General features: G+C 43.7%; 1 protein-coding gene across 1 annotated transcript in view; it reads right to left on the reverse strand.

Annotated features, from left to right (window-relative positions):
* The window catches only part of NPR1 (natriuretic peptide receptor 1), an 806,130-nt gene extending 804,293 nt beyond the window's left edge, over nt 1-1,837 (reverse strand). The window contains exon 1 of the mRNA XM_069218195.1: nt 296-1,837. Within this exon, the coding sequence (XP_069074296.1) occupies nt 296-995 (700 nt within the window). The 5' untranslated portion in view covers nt 996-1,837. The remainder of the gene's footprint in view (nt 1-295) is intronic.
* Nucleotides 1,838-23,182: the final 21,345 nt, after the last annotated feature.

Genomic DNA, 23,182 nt, shown 5'->3' on the forward strand with positions numbered 1-23,182 from the left:
GTAGATTTTCTATTATTTCCTCGGCTGTGGTGACATTTTTGTAAAAGGTATCTTCAACAATATTTATTTGCTATGCTGACATCTACATTCTGGTACCACACCTTGTTGTGCATATGAGGCACCAGACTTGCTAAAAGTGATTTACCACTCTGGAATTAAATTGACAGAAAACAATCTAGGGTGGAGAGTGGAAAGCAACATGGTTCAGGTCATAAGCAGCTCTGATGCCCTAATTTGCACTCACATACAACATATACCCCAATGGGTGTGATTCGACTATCACCAACATACTCACTTCTGCCTTTCTGCTTAATGTCTTGGATGACCGACGTGTAGTTGGCCATATCCTTCTCCTTGAACTGCATGTCCACCACAGTTAAGTTTTTAAATTTTGGCAGCTCCACGTAGAGACCCTCAACGGTGAAATAACAAGGCCGGTCGTCCATCTTCCCATCCATGTAGATGATCATAGCGCGGGTGGTCCAGTTGAACTGCTGGTGGATTTGGGCCACATACTCGCCCAGCTTGGTGTGGCTTGGCCCCGTCCTGGTAGTTAGCGGGTACATGCTCTTGTCGTCGATGCCGAAGGCTGCTGCCCCAGCAGTAATCAGTGGCATTTTCCAGTGGCCGGTGAAGCGAGCCACAGGAGCCGAGGTGTAGACACATCCTGGCCCGATGAAGGCATTGGGTTTGTAGGCGAACTTCAGGTCAACAGCTGTGAAGGGCGCTGCCGAGTCAGAGCAGTTGCCGTTCTTGTCCTCGCTGTTCCCAAACACGGACTGGATGTGAAGGCCAGCCAGGAGGTTGGGGTCATCGTTAATCTTGTCGATGGCAAACAGGATGGCGGGCCCCACCCGCGGCCATGCCCATGGGTAGACCAGATTTTGCTTCGGCAATACTACTGCCAATGTGAGGTTCTCCACTGTCACCTCACAACCAACCAAGGAGCAAGCCACCAACCCTACGAGGGCCCAGACAACTCGTGGGAGCCTCATGGCGCCCTTTCCAAGTCAACCATCCAGTTGGGCAACTTTCATTGTTGGAAGTCAGTCGCACTATAACAACTCCCTTACAGGATTCAAAATCCGCCCCTCCACACCTTCAACTATTATCAGGCCAGCTTCTCCAAAAGTGTGCAAATTTTCAGACGGCACCAAAAGTCCAACATTCAACTCTAAACCCTAAAAAAAAACATGAATCAAACGTTGCTCTTCTAAACCGCTTTGTTTCTCTAAGAAAAAGCTTTGCCACCCATTAGTCTCCTATGGGTTCTTGACACGTCCTGAAGTCATCATGGACTTTCGATGGTCAGAGTCCTACTAGGACCAGGGACCACCCGAGACGGCAAACCTTTGAACGTTGACTTCCCTGGCAAGTTGTGTTTCGAGCTCCTCTGGAATTTTAATATCGCTCCCATCCAGGACCTGCGAGGAGTCGCCACCTCCCGTTGGGAAGGGAGTGTGAACTCGCCCGAGTGAGGGCTCGCACGCCGGGCTCCGAGCGCGCTCCGTCCGCTTCCCAGCGCTGGAAGTGACTGGGAAAGGCAGATTGCGATTATCTGAACAGGCAGGCGAAGCAGTTTCCTTCCCCGATTCAGCGACAAACCAGAGCTGCTACCATAGACGCGGCTCCTTAACCCTTTCCGCTCTCTCACTCTGGAAAGGGAAGGAAAAAAACATGCGTTCGCCTCCACAGCCGAGTGAGGAAAAAAAAACCACCTGCTGTAAATAAAGACATAAACAAGGCGAAAAAAGGCGAATTGCGTCTTTGGTCTAAACAATTTTCACGGCGCGCTCGAGATTAAATCAGCAGAGTAGCCTTAAATGAATATATTTATGGGGGAGGGGAAAAAGTTCACTGCCAGACTGCGGCTGATAATGAATCATCCCCCCCACATCGCAATGCATTTTTGTGTTTAGCAGCTTCATCAATTTGAAGTTTCCAAAAGCCACTACATCACTGCCCTTCCCCTCTCAGTCCCTCGAGATCTCTGTACCGTTTTCTGACTAGGCGGGCGGGATTGGCGTGGGTTGTGTGTGACCCCCACGGAAACACCACTTGGCGTTAATAATCATTGACCTTTCTATAGCGTTTGCTGCCGCCATCTACCAGTTTAGAAGCCTTTTATATAAGATTGCTTATTACGAACGAATTCACTGGTGATATTTTACTGACCGCGAATTCACGAGAGGTTAAGTCACCCGGGTCTTGAAACTAACCAGTTTAATAGTAACGCGCTAGATTTCAGCAGCAGGAGCCTAACCTACTCAGCTGTCTTATCCAGTTTCTAGAATCCAAAGTTTGGCGCCACCACACACATAGCCCTATGTTTGAGATGGATGGGCGCATTTCACATTTTTTAAGATTTTAACTTCGAAAATAGTTGCTATGCTATACGTTACAGTGGTTTGTATAGCGCTGACTTGCCACTAGTATTGGCCTCGTAGCGCTATGGGCGTCCCATACTTAACACCATGGTCTCAAGGATTAGGTCGCAGGCTGGATTCTTGGAGCGGAAATATGATGCTTTTGGGTGTGTTTAGTTATTATGTAGGTGTTTGTGTGAAAAAAGACTTTTACTTCAGATCCTCGGGGCCGAGGTGAAAACAGACTAGGTTTCTGTTAAATCTTTTAAATGGAGTACTCAGATCAGATGTTGGGATTATAGGGACTAGAGGACGATGCGAGTGTCTTACTCCGCACTCTGCCATAGTTGCTCTTTTCTCATTTCACATGACACCATTTATTTCACTCATTGACTTTATGGTCAATGAGATGGCGAAATACAGGCAGTCTCTTCACAGCTCAACCATTCTGCGTTGTTTCTTCTACGCCCAAAAGTTCCCTTTTCCACATTTTCAGATCTGACATAAAAAAAAAAAAAAAAAAAAAAACACACACACACACACACACCCCACCCTCCCTCCCCACACACCCCCTCCTCCTCAGTGATAGGGGCTTTCAGCCAGCCCTTGTCACCTATTGGTCTGTTGTTGGGTCATTCACATATTTCTCCCACCCACTACAGCATGAGGCAATGGTTCAGCCCATTCAACTACTGGCTATCTTCACCCTGAGTGACAGTATTCTTCCCTCTCACGAGCAGCACAACCACATACAAAGTAGTCCCCTTCTACAGAAATGTATGTTTTTAAGACCAAGAATATTTTTTGCTTTTAGCCAAGGGTTGTTTTTTTTTTATATATAAATTGATAAGAATCCAGCAGCTTCTCCAACGAAAAAGTTTTACAAAAGCAAGGACAAAACAAGCATCGGCAAAACAAAAACGCTGCCAGCCAGTTCCTAGCCTATTGACTTTAGTGATTCTTGCTCACTTGGCTGTACGTCTGATATCCCGAGGACGTTAGACTGAGTGGGGAGCAATCAAAGTGCTCTCGTTTCATCAACCAGGGTGTAATATCCTTTAGAAATTAAGGGTGTCTGACTGGTTGGTGACAGTGCGATCCATGCAGCTGGAAAACAATCTTGGCCCCATAACTATATATGTGCGTATGTAAAGCAGTGTCAACTCCTGCCTGAAAATCCCATTTTATGGTGAGGAGCGACTGTGATCAGGCATGCACGCTCACCTCTTCTCTGTGTGTCTTCCTTTGTGGAGCTATGTTCTGTCAGCAAAAATCCTAACGTATCAGGAAGGGCTCCTATTCTTCTTGGTTCCCTTAAGTGCTTCCCGCACATCCTGTCACACGAAGAGGCTGTTGTGCAACGGTATGGCTCACGCCTGGAATCAGCCCCAGTCTTTGGATGGAAGTTGTGTTGTGTAAGCTACTCAATCCAGCCTGATAGGCCCCCCTTGAACTTTCTTTCAGAACACACTCGCACAGTGGAGATGCAGCCTCTCAAGCTCCCCACCGAAAGATGAATACGTACTGGCCCACTTGACAAAGAGGAGCGGCAAGGGAGTAGCTGTAAAACATGGCCAGTGCGACTTGTTCGGGTCTCCTTGGGACTTGGAGCTTTGTGTTGCCTGTATCACTTCTCCTGGGGACAAATAAGGATGAGTTTCTCCCAGAGAACACTGTTTTCCTAATGAAGAGCTGTGGGTGGTGAAAGAAGTTCCCACAACACAAGAATCTAGTGGGAGTGCAGGGCTGCCTGCCCATCAATCAGAAATGAAGGATGCTGTTTGAGCAAGGGCCAAGCAGTGTGGCAGAAGCAGATCCGGTGGTCTAGGGAAGATGACCACTACATACAACTAAATATTGAACAAAGAACATTCTTATACCCAGGGGGGAGACGCATCCCCAACCACAACACCCCTGCCTGCCTCTTCCTCTACCCGGCATTGGAGCTGAGGTACCTCCGTGGGATGTGGTGGTGTACACCTGAACTTCTCTATATGCATACTTAATAACAATAATATTATTATTTATGTTATTAGTGGTGCTAGTAGTTTTAGTTAAAATAACAATAATAGTAATAATAATAATATTGGTCTGTGATTAGCTTAAGGCCCCCATACGAATGACAACAGTAGACAGCAGACGTCTTGACTCTCATTTTAGGTTCCTTTACCCTGTGACCCTTGATATCTTTCACAAATGATAGCCGTGTGGTGTGGCTTCAGATCCCGAGATCTTACGGTGTACTGGTAAAATCATTATTTTAACTATGATTTGATATTGGGCTGTGTAGCTCCCCTGCCTGTCCTTACCATTACCTACTTCATCCTGCAGATCCATGAGAGAATGAGGAGAAACTATAATATATGGGCCCACTAGACAGCCACAGACGGCGAGGTGGGACATTTTTGTGAAAAAATACACAGGGCTTGGGACTGGAATATCCTCAGTGTGTTATAAGGGCATGTTCTACTTTCATGAGAGCCTGACTGCACTCATATATAGTATCATTTTCATAATTTTGGCACTAGCGTCTTGCTAATACAAGCCTTGGCCTATCGCTGACTATGCAAGATCCGGGAACTGTGCTTTGACCTAGAAGTGTGCCCCAAGCATGCTTTCACTGTGGACAGACGACTACTGTCCTTTTCTGCATGTAGCAAATTAAGTAAAGGCTCAAGTATACTGTGTTTTGGAAGAATAGTAGAGTGAATAGAACTTTTTTTTACCTGTGTCACTATGACTGAGGCCTAGTGGCCCCTCTTGTGTAAAGTTTCACTGCTATGCCTATGCCCACAACACTGTGCTCGTATCCTGTGTGTAATTTGAGTATGTCCACTTATGTAGTGCGTCTAGCACGGTTATATGGCATTAGCATGCATGCATATACAATGCATGCCTTTACCACACATGAATTACCGAGCAAAGTCTTTACCATGCAAATCTTTACCACACACATGCCTTTACAACGCAAGGTAAGTATATGTAAGGCAAGTGGAAGCTATATATATATATATGTATATACACACACATATACATATATATATTTATACATACATACACACATTCATATGTTTATGTATATTTAAATATGTGTGAATATATATGTATATATACATTTGTTTTCCTAAACCCACCCATTTTTTGAAATTATTAAAACAATATTTCATTTCTGGGGATAATCCCCCTATTTTGTAATCTCACCACCCAATTCCCTTACCCACCCATAAACCTTAAAAACATCCTTACCCCCATACCCTTATCCCCTCCAAAACACTAAAACATCCTTACCACCCAATTTCGTTACCCACCCCAAAACCCTAAAAACACCCTTAAAATCCAATTTCCTTACCCACCCCTAAATCCTAAACAGTCCTTACATCCAATTTCCTTACCCAACCCTATACTCTAAAATAACCTTACCATTCTATACCCTTACCCACCCCATAATCCTAAAACACCCTTCCCACCCAATTCCCTTACCCACCCCTAAATCCTAAAAACACACTTACCACTAATTCCTGTTAACCACCCTAACCCCTAAAAAAGGGGACAGATGAGTCCCAAATGTGTTTTCCCCATACAAGTTTCCATAGTGATTTTGAACACAACTGCAGTCTGAACTGCTGAGCGGATTTACACCAAATTTGGCAGAAGGCTAGATCTTGGTCCAGAAAGATCTCTATTTGCTATTTTGTGTAAACCTGTTCAGTAGTTTGTGATTTATTAAAGGAAGAAAATATAGACACCTGGGGATGCGGATCCACATCATGGGGAATCTGTGGATTTAGGAGAAAAGCAAGGCCGTGATTGGCTCGCTGTAACCTTACAACAAAAGTTGCAGATGCCATTTTTTTTGTCACTTGGCCTGGGGGGAGGGAAAAATAAAGTGTAAAACATGTAATTGGAAAGGATACAGATATCCTGACCCCACAGGACACATGGAGGGGTCCCTCGGGCAAAAACTGTCCCAATTTTTTTTTGGGCCTAATCCGTGGATCCACTGCACCGCTCAGTGCACCCCCGTGTAAAATCGCAATGGATCTGCAGATCCAATAACCAATGAAAAGAAATCTCACACACCAAACCCTGCTGTGCAGCGTGGGTGCATGGTGGGGGTTGGCAACAACCACCTTGTACTGCCAAAGGCCCTGCATGGCCGTGGCTGTATTAACATGTGGCAATTACACATTACTTTATATTTAAAAAAAACCATAGAAAATCACTGAAAAGAACAAAGGTTACGGGGACCAAATAGTAAGGTTCACATTTTACCCACACAAAATCATAAAAATTCAGCAGTTATAGATATACGTATAGTTATACTCATCTGAAGAAACTATAACTTGTGCCATTAAATAACTTTAGGTCACAATTTATAGTTTCTTAAAATAAGTATAACTATAGCTGCTGAATTTCTATGGTTTTGTGTGGGTAAAACGTGAACCTAACTATAACTTACCTGTAACCATTGTTTATTTTCCAGTGAATATATATGTTAATGCGTGGTAAAGGCATATGGATAGTAAAAACATGTATGGTAAAGGCAATGCATGGTAACTGATGTGTGGTAAAAGCATTACATTGTCATACCTAGGTGGTAAAGGCTGTTTGCCTGCCTAGCACATGTGCATTGGTAGGGCTATGTTTGAGTGAGACTGAGGGATGAAGCCAATGGGATCTATTTTAGATACCCGTGGCACAGCATAGCACAAGATGGAGGATAACAACATTTTCCCCAGACACTGGAAATATATTGTCTGCAGTCCCTTGAGTCGAGGGTGGAAAGCCAGACATTTGATTGAGGAGGATGGAGGCAGGGCTGCCATCAGAAATCCCAGGAGTTTTGTTAGCAAGTGCTGCTGATTAGTTCTTCCTAGCCACTGCCATTGGGTTGATGTTAGGGATGAGGGGTGGAACTTCAATTTCTGAGGTAAAATGTGAGGTGGTTTCTAGGTCAGGCATCCCCCTTTACTTATCAGGGAGTTACTGCTTCTGTTGGGCTGATGACAGCCAGATGTAAACTTCTCACACTTCATGGCACCTGTGTTCTAGTCTAGAGACAGTCGCAATGCTACCCGCTGTGAGAGCCATCACTCTACACAAAAGTTGGTTTGGAGAGCTCCTTGAGAAGTGCACTCTGAAACTGGAGATGCTGCATCCACATCTGTGTCTACAATACATGTATTTAAGTGAGGCACAAAACATCCTACTTTGTTTCAGCTCCAAGTCCTTCAAGACAAAGGAAAGGAGTCATTCAAAGAGTATCAGAAGGACTGCTGTGTGACCAAGGGGGAGTGGCTGCCTGACAATCAGTCTCTCAGGGGTGAGAGGACGTCACCTGAAGTCTGCACTTTCTACCAGAGATGCTGAGGGTCTGCCTGTATCCATGGAAGACAGCCTGTCTGCTGGGAGAGTGAAGAAGTCTCTCAGACCCTGTAAGAGGAGATGCTGTCCTGGAGAAGAAGCCCAGCATATCCCAGGGGCTGTGGGCCATCCAGAGGAAACAGACTGCTGACAGTGAGCCAGGAGCATACATGTCGTGGAGGGTTCCTCCTGGTCTTGCATACCTTTATCCTGGCGGGAACTGCTCTTCATAATAACCTGCTCGGCCCAAATCAGGCTGCAAATGCCATACTGGCATAGGCCAGACTGGGCCTGCAACTGCCTAGCTGGCACAATTGGGACTGCAACTGCCAAACAATGAGATTAGCCTGATTGAGGCTTCTGCTGTCTAATTGGTTTGATCAGTTCTGCAACTGTTGTAATACATCACCCTTATTAGGGCTGCAAATACCTAACTGGCCAGTCAAGGCTGCTACTGCCATGCAACAGCAGCACAACCAGGGCTACAACTGCCAGCTTGGCCTGGGTAGGGCTGTAAAGGCCACGAGATGGCATTGGCCAAATCAGGGCTTTACTGGCCCTGAGACAACATCAGCCTGCCCTACTCTGTGCTCCATGCACTTGTTCTTCTGCACCATAAAGATTGACCCAGTCCCAGACGCAGCTCATGTGGTGTCCTCCAAGGTTGCATTCGCTCACCGCAGCTCACATTCAGAAAGGGCTCTAAACTGCAGGATATGCTCTAGAGAGAACATCATGAACTGCTGTATCCCCACTAGATCAATCAGAGTAAGAAGCTTGCACAAAGTGGACTTAGTGCGCATATGGGTTGCGGGAGACATTATGGACTGCAACTATGCCTGATTCATGCCTTTGCCATCTCTACCGGGTGGGATTGACCATTAGGTGGTCATACGGGGTAGGTTTAGCACAGAAGGGAGAATCAGCTGATGTGCCGAAGTTAGTAACTTACATTGAAAAGTGGAGCATTTAGTGAGCTGTGTGATTAAAAGTACTTTATATTTTTAAAAGATAAGTACTGGGTTGGATTCTGAAGTTATTATATCTATCGTTTGTTGAGTTCCAAGCTTGTGCACCCCACAGTAACTCCCTGAGGGTTAAGCGTGGAGGGGGGTGTACATGGCACAGTTTGCATAGCCACAGTAGGATAGACCAAGGGCATCAGGGACAAACAACTCAAACACTACAGTTGAGGCTCAGTGGCCCATCTGCCCAGAGGCTTCCCAAATGAGGTCTGACACAGGGTGCACCGTTAAATCTACAAGAAGGTACTATATAGGCCTTGACGGATGTTTTCAAATTGGAGAACGACAAAAGCCTAAAGCTGCGAAGAGGAGCGGCCAGATGTGCTCTAGTCACCAATCACACCCAGACCTTTTCCCGGGGCGGCATGAGACAAGAGGCTGCAAAATTATTTTATTGAAATAGATTATTTTATCCCTGTTTTCTAGCCAGGGTGTCTGCTTCTCAGAGTATGGGAAAGTGAGAAACCCGTGGCCATGCCACACTTAACACACACGACCATCACTTTATTCTAAAAATTGCATGCAGCACATTTTAATTACTCAGTGGCAGTGAAATGTACACATTTAAAACTTAACTTGCAGTTTTTTTGAAAAGCAGAAATATTTCTTTAATTAACTGGATGTCAGTTATAGTTGGTAACAAATTACATGATAATGTTCTTTGAATGTGAATATGTTTGATATTATTTTTTATATTTTGTGGCTTTCATATGTCACTCAAGGAGCCAGGAGACGACTTCAGGCAGCTAATAACAATAACATGATCACAAATGTTCTTTATGCACTTCTAACATCTAGCAATGAGTTGGAAATAAAAGGGGTAAAACCATTAAAAATGCAAAGCTCCTTGAAGCAATCTCTCCGTGTTTTATTACTGCCAGACAGGTATGCCCACTGGCACATAGGCTGCTGCAGAGAAAAGTTTATCTGAAAAGAGCTTTGAAGTGTCAACAAGTTATATCAGTCGTGGTAGTTAAAATTACGATGTGTATTTCTAATAAGTAACAGTGTAATTTGCTGCTGTATATTATGCTTAAGCATGCCGGTAAGGGGAACCACTTCTCTCCAGGTCATAACAGACACTGTTTCCAGTCCTGGTCTTTCTCGTGACCGCCTAATGCATTCTGGGTTTGTTTTGCCTCACCAGAATTAAAACAACACACTGAAAATCAAGGCCAATGTGTAGGCTGCTTTTTTAGGTCCAGTGGGCCATGCCACACTGGACCTTTCAAGTTGGCACATCTGGCGCTGCCAAAGTGCCTGATAGGAATGGCCAACACTGAATTTTTGGTTGTTGTGCTGCAGCGCACTCATTAAAAAAAAAATAATAATAATCTACCCCAAATAGGCTATACTGTACGCAAGATGGCACTGGTAGCCCTCAGGATGACCCTCTTCTACAAATAGGGGATTTGCATGGGGCTAGGAGCACATGAGGGCAAACTTCGCTCTGAGGGGTCTTTTAGCACCAATGACCTGAGCTAGTATCTGGTCAAGTGCAGAAGTATTGCAAGCAGCCTTTTGCAGTTGCTCTACGCAGTGTCAGGCACTGGGCTCCCCTTTAGCCCCAGAAGGGTTTGTGAGAGTTATTTGCATAAGCCAACATTCCCACCCTTCTCGTCCTGTCCTACAGTTCCCTCATTTACTGTTAAATCCTCAAGAAGAGGTGTCCGTCTTAGTCCACTAGGCCCAAGTCCATTGCAGTTTTTCCCGGATAGCCACACAGAATAGATTTACATTCAAAGAATCTAAATGGTACTTGGTCAACCACTATAAATGTACATAAAAATTCCTCTAAATTGTACATGGGGACTATGAATCTCAGTTGCAATAACTCTACATACAACTAAACTAAATGCACAGTCTACATAAACCTGCTGCATTATTTACAACACCATCACGACCAGCACCCCTGCTTACCTTGAAGTCAAGCTCACCATCGCTGGTGGTTATCGACACACTGATAGCCAGGATACTATCAGAGTGTAAACTGAGAAGTGTAAAAAAAGAAAACAAGGGAGCAGGCCTGTTTTTCATCTATGCATCCAGGAAATGGAACAACATTCCCAGCTTCATCAGGACCTCCCCAAAGCAGAAAGAGTTGAAGACTTACCTCTTTAAAAAAAAACTACATTTTAACGCTTTAATTGGCCACAACCTAGCTACCTCTTGAATGACTTGTTGACTTTATGCTTGTTGTTTATCCGGTACAGTGCTCTGTTGCTTGCTGGTTACGTGAGCTACCAAAATACCATATTTATACATACGTAAACAATCTGAGGTTGCTAAAGATCAAGCACCGATCTGGAACTTGTGGACTGATGCCGGATAGCCCTGCCATAAAGCATACAAGATGCCTTACTGACCATTCTGCACGCCAGAACTCAGCTGAGGATCTGAAGGTGCCCAAAGTGGTGGACTCAGGCAAGATGAGTGAAGTTGAGATTTAATGTTATTGCTTACAGAGGCTTAGCCAGGTTGCCAGAGTCGCTAATGCAACCAAGGAATACTGGTCCTAAATATTCTGGTGTAGTAGTGAAAATAGATATAAACTGAGTAATGGTCCTCTTGGACTCATGGGACCTGGTGCTGCTGCACCTACTGCACTCGTTTAGATACATCCCTGATTGCTTACCATATGACGCAATTGCAGGAAATAAAAAGTTACTTACCTTCAGTAACCCTCTTTCTGGTGGCTATCACAGATTCCCAGGCACCAGAATCCAGAAGTTTTTTTACGGCAGAGCTTCCACATGCAGCTAAATGCTTTGCTTTGTCCTGGAACTGATGGGGCAGCATATAAGCACAAACCCTGTGCTCCAATGTCAGTTTTTGCTTGACTCTTTCTGTGGGGCATAAAACAAATGTTGGTAACAATTCACCCATTTCTAATTTGGGGCCTTTTTAGATGGTAAAAAGAGACCAGTCGACAGAATGGGTAGCGAGGGATGTGGGGAATCAGCAGCTAGAGTAACCGCCAGAAACACTGCTGAGGATAAGTAACTTGTTATTCTGATGGATAATTCTAAAGCAGTACCTCCCTAAGGTGGAGTGTGCTGAGACCAAAACAAACCTTGCAGGATCACACAGGCTAAATGCTCTTCCTATCTGACATGGCAGTCAAGGCAATAGTGCTTTGCTAAAGTGTGCACTTACACAGAAGTTGCAGCCTCACAGGTATCAGGAACAGGCACTCTGCATGCCAAAGCAGTGGTCGTGGAATGGCCCTGGTAGAATGAGCCCACAGACCTTCTAAAGACAGCTTCTTGGCTGGTGAACATGAAATCCTATTGCGGAGGTCTATCCACCTTGACAAAGTCCTTTACTGCACCACATTTACCTTCCTTTGCCCCAAAGAACCAAAACCCCACAAAAAGTTGATCATCCACCTAAGCATTTTTGGTGCAATTGATGTAAAAGCTTAAAGCTCTCTACCCGTTCATCCATTGGAGTCTTTCCTCTTTTGAAGGGTGAGCCGGAGCAAGGATTTAGGGCAAGCGATAGACCCCCTATTTTGGAAAGGGGTCACATTTTTGGCAAAAAGGCCATCCTGGCCTCAACACTAGTTTGTCTAGAGAATAAAGGCTGCACCAGGAGGGCCTAGAGCTCTCTCACATAAGTTAAGTAAATCATAATGATGGAGACAGTTTTGAGGGTCAAAAAATGCAATGAAAAGCTGTGTACTGGCTGGAAGGGAGTGTACAGGTTTCCTTGGTAATGGGCCCAGTGAAAGTTCAGACCCTGCTGCAGAGCCTGCATAGGTATGGGAAAACTGGTATCCCTAACCTCTTAAGATGCACTTATGTGAACACCTATTGGACACTGTTGAGGCTGATGGAAAGCACAGAAAACTGAAAATGCTCCTCGCTGACCTTGACCCGCAGTTAACACCTGTGGGCCTGCAGAACGGGGATATGAACGTAAGCATCCTGCAGATCCAAAGCTACCATCAGGTCGTCCTGATATAGGACAGACAGAATTTGGGCCAGTGTGAGCATTTTGAATTTGTCCTTACATAGCAATGTGAAGATCTAAAACAGAATGAAGCCCCCGTCCCAAGGCTGACACCTTTTCAATTGCTCTTTTGGTCAGTAACGCTTGTAGTGGTGAGGAACCTGGTGTGTGTACGCCAAGGCTTTGGAATAGCATCAGAGGGGTCGAAACTGATGAGGGAGCTCTCTGGCAAGTGTGGAAAGACTCTAATAGCTCATTGCAGCCCTGCTTTCCTTAAAGGATTCCAGGCCGTAGTCAGCCTTTTTGCCAAATAGGCACAACCCATTTAAAGACATATTCATGAGGGATGCCTGCACATTTCCAGCAAAGCCTGTAGATTGCATTCACATGCGGCAATGGAGCCGCAGGCAACCAGTAGTGTCCAGTTCAGCCCAAATTACATATTTGACTGCATCCTAGCCATCTTGAATTGGTTTGAGCCAAGGAAGCCCTGAACTCTTCTGGGACAGTGGGTAAGATCTCACTGGTCATGTCTCAGGGGGAATCCGTTTAGCGGCCTAATAGGCTGACCACATTAACTGGCCTCAATGCCAAACTGGCCGAAGACAATGTTCGTTCACCAAATCCCTCAATCCTTTTCAACTCTTTGTCTGCAAGAGCCAAGGAAAATGTGTTAGAATTCTTTTTTCTGGTGGAAGCCTGGATGACCACACTCTCAGAAGTTGGATGCTGCGTAAGAAAATCCAGGTCACTGGATGCCAGTCTGTGGCATCTGGCCACCTTCTTGTTCACTGATGGGCAAGAGCAAGGCTTAGCCCAAGTGCCGAGAAGGGTGTCAGTCAGGACTTCATTAAATTGAAGTCTGGGCGCCAATAAGGCAAATTTACAGTAAGGACCTTTGTCTTGGCATCAACAGAAGATAGCTGCAGATCCAGCACCTCAGCTTCCCATTTTATAACAACAGTAAATGAAGCGCTCTTTTCCATTGTTGTCCAAAGGGAGAAATCAACTATGTATCAGGGGAAGTATCAAGCATAGTGGCCTCGTGTACGTCAATACAGAAATGATCATCATCGTAATGTGGAAATAAATCATCACCGTTGTTATTATCAGGTGGTGGCTAACATTGGTCAGGATCTGAGCCAAAAAGATGCTACAGCTTTTGGGGACAGGTCTGAGGTAAAGGAACTGTTCTGTCTGAATCAGATTGTATGGGAATTGGGTGCACCTGAGTGGAGTCAAAGCACAGCCTCAGATGGGTTTGAAATGATTCAGCTCAGGGTTGGGCATCAGGGGTCAGGAGGGGATCCACCTCCACTGACATCAGAACTGGATACTAAGAAGGGATGGGTGAATGTCGTGGAGCCAGAATGAAGTAGGTACCAGCGTTGGTGCAGGTCCAGGGGTTTGAGAAGTGTGTAGGATGGATCCAATGGGTCTAACCCTCCTGAAGTCTCATGCAGAACCTTGGGGCCCAAAGGTGCACCAGGAATAGCTGGAAGGGTACCCAAAATACACAGCATGGCCTCCATCTGCTGAAGTGCTGTTGCCTAGGATAGTCAGGGTGCAACTGGATCAGTTGCGGATTCAGCTCCTCAGCCAGTGCTCGCAAGCGAGGTTTATTGGCAATTTGACACCCTTCTGACTTCTCTTTAGACAGAGACCGGGATGGAATTGAGTTCTGCTTCAGCTTCTTATGCGTCTTCTTCAACTTGAACTTTGACTTACTGTACAATTTCGACTTTGAAGAAGAACTGTCATAGGAACAGCCTCACGAAAGGCAAGGAGTCCACACCCTCAACTTGGAGTGGGACTGAATGTGATGTCTGTGACTTCATTTACTTTCAGCAACAAACTGCTTCTCTTCATGGTCTCGGACCGGTTTTGGCGCATTAAGGCATATTCTACACACAACTTAAAATCAAGCCCCGTGCTCAAACACCAATGGCACAATTTGTGCTTATCGATCACGAACATCTGTTTCCGACAGTCGAGGTACGGTTTCAACCTAGTAACGTTCCGTGGGGAAGATGTCTCCTTTCACACTGGAAAAGCAACTTGGAAGAATAGAGCTGAGCACCTAAACTGATTTCGAAAAGTGGTGAAAAAAAGGAACCGATGTCAGCATGGAGGGGTGGCACTTATATGATGCTCCAGTCTGTTACTTCTGGGGAAGAACAAGGACAACATGAAGCTTTACAACGCCATCTAGTGGTGCATGGAAGCAATACTGGAAAAACTTTCTGATCTAGTCTGGCGCCCAGGATATTTTCTAAAAGTGAGGAATCTGAGGTTAGAGGTTTCCAGCAGAAATATCTCACATCTAAATACAGAACACAGGTAATTTTAACGGGCTAAAATACCATGAAATGTGGAAAAGAAAATGACATCCCCAGTCTGTGTACCTTCTTTCAGCCTCCCCCACAACCCTTCACTCTTTTGCATCACTTACTAATTGCAAATCTTAAAACTACTTCGCTGGCAGGATGAAGGCTGGGGGGTATCATTTCCTCTGTTCTACTTCATGAATATTTTAAAATTGTATTCATTACTTTTCAATGGAATTTTTGGTTCATGCTGTGGAGGCTTCAACGTTTGTTCCAGGAATTCAAAGATGACCCCAGAGTGGTGGTTTCTGTTCGAGAAGCACTCACACCCACAGATGCACTTTGTTTTGCATGGCTTTAATTTATGAGGTCAGGTTTACAGGGTTATCAGGGAGATTCTTGCTATACAATTAGAGTTATGTGGCTAGATTCCCAGTGTTTTAGAAGGAAAGTTATTGGTTAAAAGGATGTATATGGTATGTGGTAGGATTTTAGTATTAGGGTTGTAGGTTACAGCTTACGAGTCAGGGTTTTAGCCTAAGAGATATAGTGTAAGAGAAATGAGGTTAGTCTTGTTATATAAGTGACAGAGCTAGAATGGTAGGATGAGTTATATCCAAGAATAAAGGAGTTTGCAGTGATCAGAATTCTATCTTAAGTATTGTAGAGTTATAGGTTCTAGATTATAAGGATAAAATGTTAGGATTATCTGGTTAGCATTATAACGTTACAGTATAGCATTTGTGGGGCTAGACTGAATAACTAGGGTTATACGGTTGAGGTTATAGTTTAAGAGTAATATAGTTCATATGTTATGTGTACAGGGTCAGATTTTATCTCAATAGTTATGACGTTAGGACTAAGGTTTTGACATCATTTTAGTATATATATTCAAGCAGTAGAATTTTAGGACTGAGTTAAAGGGTCTAGGGTGTATTTTAGGGCAGTGGACTGTTTTAACTTTGGGAGCACCCACAGTGAACGACTACTGGAAGTAGGGAAACCCTGCCAAAGCAATTGCTGTGAGTTGACCTCAAAACTATAGGCAAACACACAGAAACAAGTGTACATGAAACAAATACACACATTTTGAAATACTTTATTTAATTTTCTTTAATTCACAAACAAAAAAATGCTACAAGCAAAATGTTACGTTTAATGGAAAAGTGGGAGCTTTTCAAAGTGTGGTTTTATTTTTAAAAGATGGAGGCATATGCACGCTTTCCTCCTAACATATGCTATCTTTTTTGTCAATGTATATTAGCGCTTCAATTGAGGCCACAAATCATCCATACTAGATTTCATTTTCTGTATTGCGCTGCTCCCACAAATCACAATAAGGAATACTTTCACATTTACATAACACTTTAAAATGTTCATTTTTGCTTTTTATATGTATTTATTTATTAATCTGCTAGTATTATTTAATTTTGTAACCCGTCAAGGACCTTCTGAGTAGGTGCAGTGGCACAGCTAGGTTCCCAGACCGCAGGTTAAGAATTGCTGTCTTGAAGGTTACAGAGATATGGTTATTGGGTAAGGGGTAAAACCTTTAACCTAAATATTTGCTCAGTCATAAATATGTAAGAGATAGAATGATTTCTTCTGAAAGAAAACAGAAGCAAGCTCCAGCAAAGGCCTGCAGGGGAGGCAGTGCCATCGAAAGGCTATCACTCTACCCAACAAGAAGAGGCTTAGATTCCCTCAGTGCAGCGGGTGCTCACTGATCCCCGATTATTGCTGTATTTTATAACTCAAACAGAAGAACAGGGGTCCATATCCTTCCTTTGCACTAGGGCCCAATCCCAGGTCCCCTGGAATTATGTGGCAGGAGAGGACCAAATTATGCGGTAGGGTTGAGTAAATTATGCGACAAGAAAAGGCAAATTATGCTGCATATTGTGTCACGTTTTGTAATTATATTACTTGATTATTTATCACTTTAAACTTGGTTTAACACTGTATGGGACTTGGCTGCACCTCAGTAGTAACAGTTTAACACCCGAATATAGCTTTAAGAAACAGAAAGTTGATCAGTTCTAGCTTTGGAAAGGGCCTTCCAATGTGCGGCAACAGGTCGCTGCATTTTTTTTAAAAAATGAACCGTTTGAGCTAGAAACAATTTTTTTTGTTAAAATCTGCAGGCTGTGCTGCAGATGATGGATTATGTGGCAAATTTATAATAATGCGAAACCCCCCACGGCCGCTCAATCGCACAATTCCAGTGGCCTTGCCCATGACGTACTGTCTATGCTACTGTCACCTTGGCCCTAGGCTACAGAGCACGTTGGCCTGGGGTACAATGACGACAGCAGGGGTATTTCAGATTTTGCATTGTGTTTTTCCTCGAACTTTGGGCATTTCTTACTAAAACAAGAATCAATTTGAGAGGGTCGCAAATTTCCATGAAAGATTATTTTTAGCTTAGAAATCGGGACTTGCGCAAGGCTTTTCAAAACGTGAAACTTGGATTGAGATACTCGAGAGAAAAAACTGCCCAAGGTATGCATTGTTTTTCTAAATACTAACGAATTACTGGCGTCAACCGACAGTCCTGAAAGAAGAAAAAAAAAAAAAGACAGAAGCTCCCAGGGATAGAAAAATGTAAAATACCACAAAAAAAGGGAATAATCAGATTCTATGTTTGTGTGATTAAAAACTTTGCACACCATCTCAAAGCGGCATGTTGGAAAGGTCGCAGAGGACTGGCCGGAGGACAGGCTGCAAGTGTTGATTTCATGTCGGGTCGGCTTATCCCTGGTGGATTCTGGGAAATTGAAATGGAAAATGTAATATCTCGGGGTTTGACTCAAGGTCGGGTGCTCTACAATGCATTAAAGAGTGACATTGCTGACGATCTGTTAGGTAAGGCAGACCTAATGGCAGATTAAATAGCGCCTTTTAGTGGGTTCACCCCCCGCAGGGACTGGGATAAACGAGGCATGATTTTGTAAAGCTGCAAAAGTAACTAGGAAGGATCTGCTAAGGTCCAGCGACGCTGAAGTGCAAAGGCATGTTGTTAGAGTACAGACATCCACCAGGAATTACCTGGCGTGGTGGGCCAGCAACGGTTCGCTTCTTTGAGTGTTTGATTCAAGGTCACAGCCGTCTGTAATTCCCATACCTATTCCAAAAGATAACACTTATCTCAACAAGTAATATGTAAGCAGTATGGCTCACCTTGGCCTGTGTACGACCCAAGAGATCAATGTCATTCCTTTACCTTGGACTCCACAGGTCGCCTTCCCTCTACAATTCTTCAAAGAACCCCTTCCACCCTCCCCTTTGCACCTGGCTCTATACCCCATCACCCCTGGACCACAGCCTTTACAAGCCTTACATCATTCTGCTATCGGTTGTTTACAATAGCAACCTTTTACTACGGCCTTCAGAGAGCACCGATGCTTCTCCAAAAGGCTTTACGGAATCCTTATATTTACAGCCAGTCTCGTCATACCTTGGGATGCGTACTACCCTTGTGTCTCTCAATGGGTACCATAGAGCCCACATCGTTTTACTGAACAACCTGAACCCCCGTGCCAAGGACTACACATACTCCTCCTCGTTTTACCATGAATGCTATACATGCTGTATGCATTAACCGGGATTTTCAACAACCATTGCCCCTCCCGATGATTCTGTGCACTACTCAAATATATACTATTTACTCAATATGTATTAAAGAACTGGTATTGCTCTACATTGGTGGGCAATGGTGTTGTTGACTAATTAATTTAAAATAGGCAACATTGCTTCTCGGGAGAGTCGCTTCCTTGTGTAATGGCACTAGAAAATACTGCTTCTCAGGAGAGATTATTTTTTGGGAACGGTTAACGAGAGGAAAGTCCGTATAATAACATGCTACTGGACCAGATACAATTTTTAAATTCAGTTTGTTTATGAAACAATAAGATTATGGTAAATCTGGTGGCACTCCAAAGGGGTAAATAGTTGCAGGGGTGAAATGCCAGCATTAAGCTGACACAAAAAGAGTGGGGAGGAGGGGTTTGGGTTGTCAATCAGAATTTCTTCGGTGAAAAGGGGTGCCTTCTTTCCAACAGCCAACAAAACCTGGCCTTTCCCTTGATGAAACCTCATCCTAGATTCATGTCTTTTTGTTTCTCTCAAAACGATCACAAATCGGCATACAATAGCAAAGAGAGGTTGGCATATATTCCAAGTTGAGAAATGCTCATCACAAGACAAACTGCTCTGCTATCCAGCAGAGTTCAAAACAAAGAAGAAAAACAACAACAGTGAACTGGCTTGCCTTGAGTATTCCTCCCCCAATTAAAGTAAGCAGTGGGAAGTTTCTGAAGTCTTTCATTTTTGTTTTTATAGCCACTTTAACAACTCTTACTGTGATGTTTAACAGAGCCTCCCAAATGTGTCACTTTCAAGACAGTAATTATTCCAAACAATCAGACATTTGATAATAAGACATTCATTAATCTATAGCTACAATTTTTGCAATTTACTTTCCGTTTTTGAAACATTATTTTGTCAATTTTTGTTGTATGGATTACAATTACAAGATAGCCAGCAGCAGTTGAAAACTCAGCCCAACATACAATATTCACATCACGTAGGCTGCCATTATTGAGTGAGCACCACAGACCTTAAGGCAACCCTGCCTTAAGTAGGGGAATAGTCTGTGTACGCCATGGCGGGACTCAACAGGAAGACTCAAAGTATGAGAGGTGCTGTTAGCAACTTATTCTGGAGGGTAGGAGGCATAACTGGGTGTTCCCATATTTTACTTTTTGCAACCCAGCGTTACCTTTGCAATCTGCCTCTAACTCCAACACCCCTCTGTTATACTCCTTTCCTTTTCCTAAACCATTGGCCTCCATTATTATTCCAACCTTGATCCCCCTTTGGAATGTACTGATTCCAGAACTGTATGTGTCAGTTAATGGTTCTACCTGTTTTGATTTAAGAGGTGATGCTCTCTGTTGAATTTCCCCTGCTTATTTTCAGTAAATGTGCTTTCATACTGTCAAGATCATTAAATGCTACTTCCCATTCCCTGGAACTGTTCTCATTCCACGACAGTCCATATTTGCCCACCAGCATCTCAAACTAAGTCAATGTTTATACTGCTCATGATGTGAGAGCTTTCCTGATCACAGGAGGTTTGCTACCCTATTACCAAAGCGTCACTGTGCACACTCCAGTGTCTAAACAGCACTCCTAACCGAGGTGCAGACCTAGCGTTTCTATTTATTTTACTCAACCAGATTACATTACATGGCGGCCATTTTAGACTCATTTCACCACTCTATAGCAGGTGGGAGGGGTGCAGTCTTCTTCACTTCAGAAGAGCATCATCATGCAAAATCAATCCTCAAAAGAGGGCATGAAACTTGGTATTGGTGTCAAGCAAATTAGAGCAATTCTTGAGATTGTATGAGTGCTCCTTCAGGCTTCCTTCACCAGATCACAGGTGCTTCAGAAAAAGCTCTGATTCTAGGTCCGCTCAGATATAGCTGTGTTCTGTTATCTATCTGAGATACAGTGCTGTATGCCACATGAAATATTTGCATGAATTCACTGGTTGATTTCTCTTCGTAAAGCATACCACAAGTAGCATCAGGATCCCTGAATGCTGTTTTAAGGAAACTTCACATCCTTCCACGCTCAAAACGAGAGAGTCTAAACCCAGGCAGTCCATTGGTACCTGCGTTCTTGGCAATTATCTTTTGCCAACCCTAAAGAGTGTGGTTACCAGCTGCCAAGTCACAAACTCCATCAGCCTTCCACTGTGGAGGCAGTTTCTGAGAATCAGTCAGTGGTTGTATGTCGAAACGTCGACAAGAGAAACATTGTGGTCCTCAATATTTATCCACGTCATAGTGGAGTCGACATTAAGGTGGAATGGCTCCTTAGTGTGTCATGAATATGCTTAAGAGGAGGGACTTTAAAAGTAGGGATGTGCGAACTTCGCTTGGCATTATTAAGTAAAATAGTGGGACAATTACGCATAATTAGTTTAATTATGTGAAATTCAAATCTATCATTCACAAGAACAAGAGCAACGCGCACTTCCAAATATTACATAAATTAGGCCCGTGTAACTCAAATGTCACGCTGGCTCATTTAGAAGGATAGTACTGGGCCAATGCTTTTAGACAGCGAATGCCTGGAAGAAGACTCATTTTTGCCAGACTTGAAAGTTCTTGATCAGTCAGGTACAAATTACAGAAGATGTCCTAATGAATGACAGTATTTTAGTCCATATGAATGAACCTTTCCAAGACTGGGAAAGTTGTGCAGTAGCTAAACGCTTCAGAGGTCTGACCTTCGCCGGAGACGTCCCTTTTTATGGACAACTACGTAAAAGAAACATTTTTTGACATTTTTAGTAGTCGATATAATAAAAAAATAAAAAAAAGAGGACTGTGAGAAGTCTTTCTAATAAAGCAAAGCAATTAAAAAAATAAGTAGAAGAAATACCGGTGGAGATGAACATTTCTTTAAAGTCAGTTTAGGATTGATCGTGCCATTGAAAGTCAGGGACCCCTCGTGCCAGGGTAAGAATCATGTTACTCTTGGTGGATTCGGCCGCTACTAGTAACCCGAGACAGAGATGTATCTGATGCTCTGTCCCTGCAAAGGGCAACAGAGTAGCCATGATAGATTTTTTTTCCCCTGAGGTTGATCAAAGGTTGAATTTCACGCAGATGTTATGAAAAAATTGTAGAAACTGCAGAATTTCCACAACACCCCTACCCTTGACCAGTGTGAACCAATGGCTTAATTATTTGAAAGGCACAATGTCAAGCATGCTTGCTTCTGATAGACTCCAGACTTGGAGAAGGACAGCCTGATTATCCAAGGGTCTATGAAGCCCTGTTTCCTAGAATGTATAGAGCACTTATCCCCATAGCTTGGGCTGCATTCTTCACTTTTCACTCAATCTGGGCTCTGAAACACCCATCAACCTATCCTGAGCTTCATTCAATACTTATTCTTGGATCCTAAAGTTCCACAAAACTTTATTTCAACTTTCTATGCAGCCATCGTCGTCCTACCTGTTCTCAAAGCAACCCTGGTTGGCCTACCACGTGTGCTCTATATCCATAGCTGCTCAGTACACCATTCATCCATAGTTTCTGTACCCTACTTTCTGTTTATCCTCATACTTCTACCCTAGACTCTTCCTTGACTCATAGTCTGTATACCACACATCCCCACCAATCTGTTACAAACACTACACGGAGCTTGCCCCTTTAATGTAGGTTCGTTGCAGCTTTCATGTCTCAACTTTTACCATAATTCAACATTTATCTTTCTATTTTGAGCTTCATGATGCCCTTTTAAATTCACTCTGGGCTCAGTATCTTCTTCACATGTCACATTCTGGGTTCTAAACAGAACCTGGAACCACCTCCCTTTCTTAACTAAATCCCTTATCAGCTAGTTAGTTATGAACAAACAAGTCTACCACAAAACCCAGAAGGCATGTCTGTGACCATATGTTTTCTCTTTGCTTGATAAGATTAGCAGTTCTGCACCCGCATGCTAGACAACTTAGCTCAACATCCATCCACTGCAATTTTCTACTGGTTATAACGCAAGCTACTCAACAATATGTTATAGGCAATTAATAAAACAGCCACTCTGCAGCTTCTTACAAGGCACACTCCTCCTCAAACCTTTGACTCAGTCAACTACAACTTCTGCTGGGTCAAGAAACCATCAAATGCACCATCGAGGTAGAGATCCGTTAAAACACTTGGATGCCTTTATTTGACCACTCCCCAGAATTCAAGCGACCCTAAAAGCTGAACACTACCCCAGGACAGCTGCTTCATACTGGCAATTTCCTAAGTTGCAGCTTTGGAGGAAGGCTTTCACTTTTCTCCCTTCTGGAGTTGTTTGAGGATTAGTGGTAGCAGAGAAGTGCTCTCATTGGAGTGGGCATGGGGTATAATATTTTCCATGCCATTGGGCTGGGGGTAAAAGGGCTTCCACACCCTACCTGAGATATACTTTTGACAATACTGTGTATGACCACTGCAGGCAGCAAAGGTGGCATCAATCTGTGTCTAGTTTGTTAAAAAAATAAGTTGGGTGCTCCAAAGTGTTTCTTAGGAGTCCACTCTGGCACTACCAAATGTTGTGGTTGCCAAATACCAAGGCT

The sequence above is a fragment of the Pleurodeles waltl genome, chromosome 12, assembly GCF_031143425.1.
Source record: "Pleurodeles waltl isolate 20211129_DDA chromosome 12, aPleWal1.hap1.20221129, whole genome shotgun sequence".
Lineage (NCBI taxonomy): Eukaryota > Metazoa > Chordata > Amphibia > Caudata > Salamandridae > Pleurodeles > Pleurodeles waltl.